Genomic DNA, 11062 nt, shown 5'->3' with positions numbered 1-11062 from the left:
GTGTTGGAGCAGGAAAACCTCTAAAACATGCAGGATAGCGGCCCTCGAGGACAGGAGTTTGACACCCCTGCACTAAACATATAGAGTGACAACATACATATTTTCTTTAAAAGAAAATATATATGCTGCTTAATGTACTCAACTTGGTTTAGTGGAACCAGTTTGGTTAAGTAAATTCAGCGGTTTATTTTTTTAGAGTGTGTGCAAAAGTACTTTTACTTTCCTGATTTTTGTGAACAGTTTGACTTTTACTTAAGTACTTTTCCCATCAGTGAAATTTATTTTTACCAAAGTTGTTTTCTGTTAAGGTATTTTTACTTTTACTTAGTTATTTTTTTCAAGTACTTTGTAGACCTCTGCCTGCATTGAACRACTGGGCCACAGCCTCCAAAAAATGTAAACTTTAAAGATGTTAGGTTAATTTGTCAGAATTTATTGGAAGTGAAGTAGCTAAATAAAATATGCCATCAGTAGTGAATATCTTGGTTTGCTTGAATGACTTAAAATAAGCATTTATTTAAACACTACTTAGATTTTTATTACTATGGAAGGCCTGGGTTTTGATGCGCAATCCTTCTATAATAGTACTTCAGTAACTTCCCCCTCATGCGACATGCTTATTGAGACCACAACTTCTTAACTCCTTAGAGGACGTGACAGCGTAATATATACTTCTGTTTCCTTTAGATTTTTGCAATGTAACTGGCAATGCTCTTTAACAGGAACTCCTCCACATCTACGCTCAAGGCGCAGATGGGAAATATACTCAGTCCCAGGGATGGTTCTAGGGGCAGGGCGACAGGGGCACTGGCCCCAGCTGAAATCTGATTGGCCCCTAGAAGTGCCCGTCCTGTCACTCATCTGTCTACCTGGGAGTGATCTTGGTGGATGCAGTTCCATGTTCAAACACTAGTTGCGCTAATGAGTCAAGTACGGTAACTACACTGTCAACAACGATGATGTATCATAAAAGTTAAAAAAATGTCATGTTAACATACCAAATAATCCCACCCCATCCAAAATAGTGTACAGTTTTACACTTTACAATAAGGATCCCTTTATACTTGTGGATATTTATGATGCAGTAATACTGTACAATGTTAAAATATGAGTTTCCTAATCATTATTGTGCTTACAAGGTAAACTAGTCTGAAATGTTTATGTAGAGGTTTAGACCTCTATCACTCCTGTCTCTGTTTGGCACTAATCACTCTCCACGGGAGGAGCCAATTTTCATGCCAGGAGGTTCAGTATTTAAGGAGGAGCTGCAAAACAGGCAGACACAGGAACAAAGAGTTGACTGGTAGGACTCGCTTTCTGGTTTTATGTAAGTACTCCTGAGTAAATCCTTTAAAAGTTCTGCCCTCTGAATCTTTGCAGCTGTTGAGACCCAGCTCCACCACTTACCTCCTGGCTCCTTGTGGCTTCGTTCCTGTGGAAACTTACCCTTTGATTAGTCCTCACCTCCAGATCACCTCTACTCACCTCTGGTCCTGGTCTGGGTTCCAAGTCTTCTGTTCGACTCCTCTCTGGTTCATCTCTTGGCAAATCCTCGAGGAAGACTTCCACTGTAAATACCTTCACCATTCACCTGTAAATACTCACCTGGTGCTCACTGAACAGCCTGCAACGCCTTGCATATCAATCACCAAGGGAATCAGTAAGTTCCCTGCTTTCTACTGCATCATCGTCATCATCAAAATCTTCATTGCTGTGAAACTCGCCTAGAAATTAAGCTGACTCCTCTCCAGTCACTGGCGATCCCGAGTTACTTCCTGGGTTTTGGGCACTGTAAATAAATATARTTAATTCATTACCTGAGTCTGTTATTTGAGCCACTTACCTTCGACATCYGAGTTTACACTTAACAGTTTAATACCCAAACAGATTTGGCTCAGTGTTTGGAAAGAAACCGGATAGTTTCTTTTTTTTTTTTTACCTTTAATTAATGCACAATAAACACAGTAATTTATAAGGTGTCTACAGATGAATTAATTACAGATGAATTAATAACTTAAAACTCTTTAAAAGCCATCTATAAGGGGAGCCTTATTGTAAAGTGGTACCTTATGTGAAAGGATGTTGAACAAAGACTTGGCCGAATATTATGGTGCGTTCACACCAAATGCGATTTCAGCGTCAGGAGCAGCAGGTTTACATACAAAGTCTATGGTGGACGCGCTTCAAGCAACGTCGGGAAGTTCTGCGGCGCCTCAAGCGCGATTAGAGCAGCGCGATTTGAACGATTTGGACGATCTGAGCGTCGAACGCTCAGATCGTCCAAATCGTCCAAATCGCTGAAGTTAGAAAATCTGAACTTTTGCAGCTCGACGCGCAGCGTCAACCAATCAGAGAGACTCCACTGTGTGACGTAGTGACATATTTCCCGACGGGACAGTTTACTGAATGATGTCCACTAACCTGAAACAGACAGAGCTCCTGCTCTTTAGCTGAAATGAGTGCTGCAGTCGTGTCCTGATCCGCAGCAATGCGTGGCAGCGACTCATCAGACTGAAAAAAGTAGTCCTGAAAGCGAGCTGTGAGCCTCTTCTCTGAATTATCTGGTGAATTAATTATGAATTAATTATCTGATGAGCGTGACACGCTCTGGCTCTCTGTAAATAAAGCAAAGCCACTTCCTCGTCCGACATTAAACAGCCCGACAGAGGAGGGAGGGGTGGGGCGGCTGTCGCCATGCAGCGCAGCTGTCCTGCGTCTGACCTCAAAGTGCACAAGCTTCAAACTTCAGCGTTGGCTGCGATTTTGAAGCTGAAATCGCGTTCGGTGTGAACGCACCATTATGGCCCCTTACTCAGAAAAATCCTAGAGCCGCCACTGCTCAGTCCTGATCAGAAAGCATGTCGAAGTCTCTCAAATGGACAAAAACAGTGCATATAGTATTCACCTCATTTAAAGTGACTGTGAGACAGGGTGCAATTTTGTTTTTGTGTGTGATGAGAGAGTTAAGTTGTGCAGATAATTGTAAAAATAATAAAATTTAACACATTACTTGTCTACAAGCCTATAAGACTGAATACTTGTCTCTCAAAGTCACAAGCAGGTGAAGAATGCACWTGGATGGATGGGTACTTTATTGATCCTTTAAGAAAGTTACAGATTCACAGCACCAGCAGACATTATCAACAAAATATAAATACAAAAATAACAGATTGCTTCTTTGTTGAAACAATTCTTTTTCAGCATTAAATCTTAAATCAGGCACCTGAATGGCAGCACTTTGGGTACCAGAAGCTCAAAACAAGCTGTTTGGCAGAGAAGATTTGGCCAAATTTTCATGTGCAACCCACATACTCAGCTCTGCTGCTCATCCCACAAATGCATCTTCCTTACAAATGCGGCACCATTTAAAAGGGAAATTAAAAGCTTTTCAACGATAAGATTTATTGTCAAGGAGCATTGTTACAACAAAGAAATAACCTACAAAACACATATTTCCTTACTTTTTGTATTATAAACAAGTGTTGTCTGAACTTAATAAATATTTATTGAGCAGCTGAATTTAAAACCTGCAGGAAGAGAGCCTGAACTAACAAAACGAAAAAATAATTTAGGTTATCAATATGCTTACAAGAAGAATCACAGAAGTACTATTTGATCAGCAAAATTTTGGGGCTGTACTAATGATCCATTCAGATGCCTTTACTGCTATCTAGTGGAAAAAGAAAACATGCTCTTTCCAGAAGCAGAGATCAAAAGCACCTCCAGTCACATCTGCTTTAAGTTTTTTTTATTTCAGTACTTGGCGTGAACATTTGACTTAAACATAAATAATTAAGTACAAAAACACTGAGATTAAACAAATGTTGAAGTCCACACACAAAGTAAAATACTTTTTTTTTCTTTAGCAACTTGTTGTGCCAAAGGTTGGCTATCTTTGTGTTTTTTTCATTAATTCTCATTATTATTTGTTTTTTTTAATAGAGTTGTCTTCTCTAATTCTATGTTCTAACATAATAAATGCCAATTGCCAATAAAGATTGATTGCTTTTTGCACAGTGTCCCAAGTGACTTGGTTTTATAGAAATAAACGGAATTGGTGGTAATGTTATAGCACAAGGTTGTAGCAGCAGAAAGAGTTTATCAAAGTAAATATTTACTTTTGGACTTTATTTCATCCTTTCAGGTTACTCGTCAGTGTAAATAACACAAACTACATAAGCAACAAACAACCAAGTGCTGCTCATCAGCAACTTAATTTTTTCCTAGATTCGATAAAAAAAATTCACAGTTTGCTGTTTTCCTCAAACATGGGTTGTGACAACACATGTACACTTGTGCGCACATATTTTTAAATTGCCATAATTTTCTTTCTCAAAGAATGTCAGTGCATTTTGAGATTTCACCCTCAGCAAAAGGCATAATTATTGTACAAAATGGAATTAAAATAATTTTCAGAAAGAAACAAAATTTAACTTCTGATGGCTCAAATATGCAGGAGCCACATTGATTCGTTTTCCATGTTCCTATCAAACATTTCCCATTTAAAACATTCACATAAGCCCTGTAGTTTGTCTTTTTTATTTAACGTGTGTACTGTAGGTCTTCCAACAGTTTGTTAAAATCTGACAGTGAAAAATCTAAAACTGTTATACAGCTTATAACGCAACTTAGAATTTTTGCTGATGCTTGTGAAATATTTCACATTGCAGAGAAACAAATCCATACATAACAGTGACTGCTGGATGCAGCATAAAGAAATTAAAATGGAATACTTGAAAGACTAAAAAGTGAAAAATCAAAGGACATTAAACAAATTTCTTGAAAATAGAATGGTTTCGTTTGAAATTTTCACTTCTACTGATACCTAAAACCGTTTTTTGGCTGGTGCCCACCTTTGGGGAGAGGCTCCTCTTCAGCCCCAAGGGAGGTCAGCTGCACTGCTGCTCTTTAACCATCCATCAGACTCTATCATTCAAAGGGACATACGCTTTGCAATATGACTCCCTCTTTTACACACCYTCTTCAGCTTTTTTCTTGTTTTTCGCCTAAGGATGTTGGGGGAAATGAAGGTGGTTGAATAAACAAAAGCAGTAATAATAATATTTTTGCATGAAAGAAATGCCATTCTTGCAGACTTAAATAATTACAATTAAAAATATAAACAAAATCTGGTCTTATTAAATCTACTTGTTTCATTTAATCTCCATTTTTATAAGGAGAGGGTGTAACTACAACAATTTTTAAAAAATTTATTGGCATTAATAACGCTTGAAGGTCCTTACAGGCAGCAGCCAATCAGATTGAACCATATTCAGTTGCTAGACAACGGGTGGACCAATCAGCTTTGTGTTTGGTCTGTGCGCTGTTTCGCTCCTACTGCGAGCAAGTGGACATGACTTTCGGAGCCGGAAGGCAGCGGCTGTGTAATACTTAGTTAACTGTGGCGTGAAGTAAGTATTTGAAGCATTTTTGTTTCCAAAAATAATCGCCATGATTGAAACGATCCAACTTGTCCGGAAAAGGCAGCCATTCAGCGGTGGAAATTAGCACCGGCGGTGTTAGGTAGTCATTTCAACGTCGCTAATTACGAAGTAAATTCACACCTGCGTGTCTTTTTTTTTTTTTGAAAATCGTTGCTTAAATATATCAGYTCTTGCAAGGTAGCAATGTTTACACGACGTTTAACGTTACTGTACAGAGTAGATAAATAAACCAAACAAGGTAACAGCTTGAGCCTTTAGAAGTTTTTTTTTATTTAATTTTTTTAAATGTCCTACTCTTAAAGCTCGGTCTGCAGTGTTACTTCATGCTACTTTATAAAGTTACTGTATGCACTCTCTTGGGAATAAAAGAAAACATAATTATACGTTTAAAGTCTCATCATGCAGTTCAAGTGACATTAAAATTGATAAAGAATGCTTAAATAAAAATACAAAGAGGAGTTACTGCACACATATGCAACTTAAAAATGTTTTAATCATCACTCATTTTAAAGCTGTAAACTTGTAAACTGTGGCTTAATAAATTATAGGTTAAACACTTGTCTAGTCTGATCGCAGTTCAAGGCTTGTTAAGCTTTTTGGCTCTAGGGTTTTCATCTGTCTAATCAGATTAAGTATAAAATGTAGGGTCCTCTGAACTGCTTTATTCATCTCCAAAAAAATAAAAATAAAAAATCAACATGAAAATCCACCGACCAATAATTAAATAAAACTACTGTTGTTGATACAATGTGTATTTTATTGCACATTTTGATTATTTTACTATAACTGTTGCWATAAAGTGCAGGTTGTGAATGACACAATGATTCTGTTTGTAAATGGTCATACAATTTCTTGACAACATTCATTTTTTGTTTTCATCCATGTATTTTGATTGTGTGTTGCTGGAAACAAATCAACATATGGTCTGTGTGAGGTTGATCTGATGAGCCGATTAGTGCCATGAGATAACAAAAGGCAGCCTGGTTCCGACCTGTAACAGGTTAAATGTTATAATAATTTAGTCTGACAGCATAACAGAAACGTAAGATTTGGAAAAAAAAACGTCTTCTAGATAATGTATGTTTTAGTTTTGAACAAAACCTATAGCTGCTCTGTTACCCACCTTTTTGTGTTTTTCATCTTCATCACTTCGTGTGTACTCCCAAGATGATCCTTGTAATCCGCAAAGTGTTGAATGGCCACTGCTAATCTGATTGTCTATTTCAGGGTTGAGTAGGTGGATCTTGTGGTCAACGCTTGTAATCTGCGCATGCAGTAGACTTTCCAAACGCATTACTAGAAGGCTGCACTGCAACAATGCCAGAGATGCCACTGGGTGAGTTAAAATTTTTTGTTGCTTTGAAGATTAGTGAAAATTTATCATAAGTTCTGCTTTAGAACCCAAAAAGTTGCTTACTTTTCCTAGTGTTGTGGGCTTATTGGCAAACCTCATCTGTTCTAACTTACTGCACTGAAATTTATCCRGTAGATTTCCCTCCATTTGTGCTCTGTGTTAAAAACCGGTACAGATGAATATTATTCTTAGTTATTGTGTAAAATATGCATTATTTTTTTCTTCAACTTTTTTCAATTTTATTCAATTGTTAAATCAGCAAAAGACAATGCAGAGTTGATATTGGACATACTTCTTTCTTCACAAGTCAAGGACGTTCGCCGCAGCTCTGAATGTAGAACACCTCCCCTGAGGCAGTTCAACCAGCCGTCGCTGCCGCTCCACAGAAGTCCCTACACACTCAGGACATTTTGCACAGAGCATAACGTGCAAGAATGTCTGTCACACATCAATCAGGTTAATGGACTCTGTCTTTTCTGTTGTATTCGTAGCCTTTTTGTAGTTTATGTTTGAATAGAAGTTAAAGTACACATGACACAATCTCTGAATATCACTGATGTTTTTTTCTAGTGTGCCATCATGCACTTTTACAAAAACCAAAAAAAAAAGTATTTTTGTTTATTGTCTAAAGAAACCATATTGCCGCTGTTCTTCCTTTGCAGGAGGTGTCATCACTGGGCCTCCCACCGGTTTGGTCAGAGCTGGACAGCAGCTCAGAGCTGAATAACGTGTCTGCGTTGAAYTGCATGTATGACCTGATTCAGCTGCACCACCGGAGCCTCAGAAYGTTAGAAAACATGGAAGTGGAGCAGCTTAAGCTGAGCAGCAATGTGGATTTCTTGAAGCACACAACAAGTCATCTAAAAGTAAATAAACTAACGATTCTTTTGTTTAAATATTGTATCAGAATAAGAAAAAATTAAAGACCTACAAAACTGCTTAAATTATACTCAATAGTGCAGCAATTTTACCAAGTTTGTATTCAAATGAAAAAAAAGCATATTTGCTGTTATTAGTGAAGCTAATATCGTGTTATAAAATAATTTTTTTAGGTTCTCATAAAAAGCTTTCTTGACAGTCGATCATTCCTTTGTGTTTTACAGGAGCAGCTTGAACTTTCTAAAAGAGAAAACGTGGGACTTCATGAGAGAGAACGACAGCTTCAACTGAAAGTCAAAAGTTTGCAGAACTACTTGAAAAATGAAAAAGAAGAGGTATGATTTTCAAAGTTATGTAGCCCAGGTGTGCCAGGTGTCAGATAAAAAAAAATAAAGTGAATCTAGAAAACCAGGCACAATGATTTGTTAATAGGCATTGTTTTTTTTGGCAAACAAGCAGCAGATCATTCTGTGGCTTTATTAAAAAGAAAAACTTGGACCAATTCTCATGCTAAGTAACTTTGGGTCACAAACTGTGACTGTTCAATGACAGAAAATTGAACTAATGGAAAAGCTTAATTTGGATTGTAACAAGGGATTGGATTGCAAATATGTGCGAACAGTTTACAAAACTGAGAAAGATTATCCCACCTTCCATTTTTATTTTTCTACATTAACTTTGCCAAGCTGCATAAAGCACAGTTGAATGAATTTTTGGCCAAGCCCTTATCATTTTCCTTATACATTTTCTTCAGGAAGTGCCAATTTTTTTTATTTATTTTTTGTTTGTTTGTTTCAACAGGTGCAAAAACTGCAGAACATTATTTCAAGCCGTGCCAGTCAGTACAATCACGACATGAAAAGAAGGGAAAGAGAGTTTAACAAACTAAAGGAGAGATTAAATCAACTTCTGGCTGACAAAAAGGAGCGAAAACAAGGTAAAATGGATAATGTTTTCATCATCAATTAAATTTCAGTATCAAAAGCATTTTTAGTTGATACTGTTAAAAGGTTTTGCCTCGTTGCTCATAATAGAATATGGATTGGTACTCAAACGACTGGATAGAATTAAGGGGTAAAACATTGGTGATACAATCCTGCTTGGATCACGTCTCCAAAATGAGCGTACACATGGGTCAAAGCTGGCGTGAGGCACCGCACATTTTCACATCAAGTTTGGATTTTATAAATCACAACCTTTGCGTGAAACGTGGTGTACACAAGTTTCTGGGCTCATGTTTTGAGTACGCAAGTTTTAAAAATCCGACCCCTGATATTCAAACAAAACAACCACAACAGTTTATAAGAGCTCTCAGAAAAACGGCAGGAAAATCACAGCCAAAATCACCTGGAGACAGTGTGCGTCCCGTAGCCCCGTCTGTCTGAATCTGTTTGTGTAGACCAAAGCTATTATACTCTCAGTCAACGCCCATAGCTCTGCTTTTCGTTACTTCTTAAGGACAAGCTCTGGACCCTCCATCACATGATTTATAGTTTTTATTTAACTGGTGCTAGCTAACTACTGGAGTGCTTATAYGACTCCAATAGGTCTCTATCTACCTGCAAAAGTAAAACACAAGAATTAACAAATAGTTCATGCAAAAGATTAATACTGGTTATAAATGATAATAAAAAYCAAGTGATACGAACGACTCATGAAAATCACCCATACTAACAGCAAGTGGATTCACCAAAGAAACATTAACTGCCTCCTCCGAGATGAACTCATGCACTCCTCATATTCCACACAGGCTGTGMATGTTTTCATTCTCTAGCCACAGAGGCCATTCACACTTCATGTATTCTTACTGTTAGCAAGATATATCACAAACAAATAACACTATCATAATGAAACTTTCAATAAATCATAATGGAACTAGTTTCTTAAACTGATTAACTTTTGGGGTCAACCCCACCTAAAATAACCATAAAATGAGGGACTACACATAAAGAACTACAAAGATGGCCACCACTCTGCCAGTGAGAGACCCAGGAAAAAACCTAGTTCTACAGTCTGCACATGTTTGTGTTGTAAAATAAAAAATACACACTTAATTTTTACTGCATTTCAGCTATTGATGTTTTAAACAACATGGGGAGAGCTGATGGCAAAAGGAGTCTGTGGAAAACCGATAAGACAAAGGCAAGGTAAGTTCTGCTCCCATTAGGTTTTTATTTTACCTTAGTATGGCTAAAGGGATTTTGATTTTAAGAATGCATTTCAAATGATAATTACTTGAAAGAAAACCTGCAGAAACACATAAGAAAGGGACTCGTCTTACTTTGGAATCAGCTCATCTTTCAGTTTTATCAGTAATAAAAATGTTTCCTTTTATAACATAAATTACTATTTGTATGAGTGAAATAACTGCTTAAAATATGTAAAGCCTGTAATGGACTAAAAAAAAAATCAAAGAATAATATAAAGTTGTCTGTTTTTCATGCCTTAAGACATGAAGGGGAGATGTACAAAACTCTTCTGAGCGACTATGACTTTAGACAAAGGGAGCTTGTGTTGGAAAATGYGGAGCTAAAAATGGTGTTGCATCAGATGAAAAAAGAAATTGCAGCCATACTGAAATCAAGAAAATTGTCTCTGAAAGGAGAGAAACCAGAAGCTGGGGACACACAGGTGAGGCAGGTTGTTTTGCTTATTTCACTTCATTGTTGTGATTTTGCCAAAAATTGATCATTTGATACATAATCTTATACAGTATATGTTTAAAAAAAGACTGATTTTTTTGTTATTATTTTAGCCTGCTTCAGAGGAGGAAGAGGAAGAAATATTTGATTCCAGCCAGGAGAGTGTAGAGATGAACTGTGTTCACGCTCGGGAGAAACTGGCCAACAGTATTCGCCTTCAGTGGAGAAAACTAAAAAGCCACGTCGAAAGACTGGACAGCCAAGGTAACTTTAATACATCTATCATCTTACCAACAGGGGCAGCATGGTGGCTCAGTTGGTAGAGCTGTTGTCTCCTGGCAAGAAGGTTGCTGGGTTGAATTCCAGTCAGGGACCTTTCTTGGTAGAATTTGCATGTTCTCTCTGTGCGTGCGTGGGTTTTCTCCTGGCACTCCCACACACCAGAAACTCTAAATTGTCCCTAGGTGAGAGTGAGTTTGTCTTGTTTGTCTCTGTGTGTCCCTGTGATGGACTTGTGATCTGTCCACCCTGCCCCTCACACTGTTTGACTGCTATACTGTACATGGGCACCTGCGACCCTGTTTTGGACATGGCTAATTTTCTTTGTGGTTTTTCAGTGTCTTTGACTCAGATGGGTAAAAGTACAAACAGTGATGACGTTCCTCAAGAGACTCATGAGGAGGAGATAGAAAGAWTGAAGCTGGAAATCCAACAGTGCAAAGACCTTATTCAAACACAACAGC

At 37.7% G+C, this 11062-nt stretch overlaps 1 protein-coding gene across 1 annotated transcript in view; it reads left to right on the top strand.

Moving 5' to 3' along the window:
* The first annotated feature begins 5330 nt into the window (after positions 1-5330).
* LOC106511436 (afadin- and alpha-actinin-binding protein) overlaps positions 5331-11062 on the top strand; it is an 8369-nt gene continuing 2637 nt past the window's right edge. Inside the window, exons 1-10 of the mRNA XM_014000196.1 lie at positions 5331-5411; positions 6672-6780; positions 7106-7254; positions 7461-7664; positions 7902-8012; positions 8479-8614; positions 9749-9824; positions 10128-10317; positions 10445-10583; positions 10937-11062. The exon at positions 10937-11062 is cut by the window's right edge and continues 1 nt beyond it. Coding sequence (XP_013855650.1) covers positions 6762-6780; positions 7106-7254; positions 7461-7664; positions 7902-8012; positions 8479-8614; positions 9749-9824; positions 10128-10317; positions 10445-10583; positions 10937-11062 — 1150 coding nt within the window. The 5' untranslated portion in view covers positions 5331-5411; positions 6672-6761. The remainder of the gene's footprint in view (positions 5412-6671; positions 6781-7105; positions 7255-7460; positions 7665-7901; positions 8013-8478; positions 8615-9748; positions 9825-10127; positions 10318-10444; positions 10584-10936) is intronic.

The sequence above is a fragment of the Austrofundulus limnaeus genome, unplaced genomic scaffold, assembly GCF_001266775.1.
Source record: "Austrofundulus limnaeus strain Quisiro unplaced genomic scaffold, Austrofundulus_limnaeus-1.0 Scaffold8, whole genome shotgun sequence".
Classification (NCBI taxonomy): domain Eukaryota; kingdom Metazoa; phylum Chordata; class Actinopteri; order Cyprinodontiformes; family Rivulidae; genus Austrofundulus; species Austrofundulus limnaeus.
Note: the sequence above shows the minus strand (reverse complement) of the source record. Positions and strands in the feature narration are given on the sequence as shown.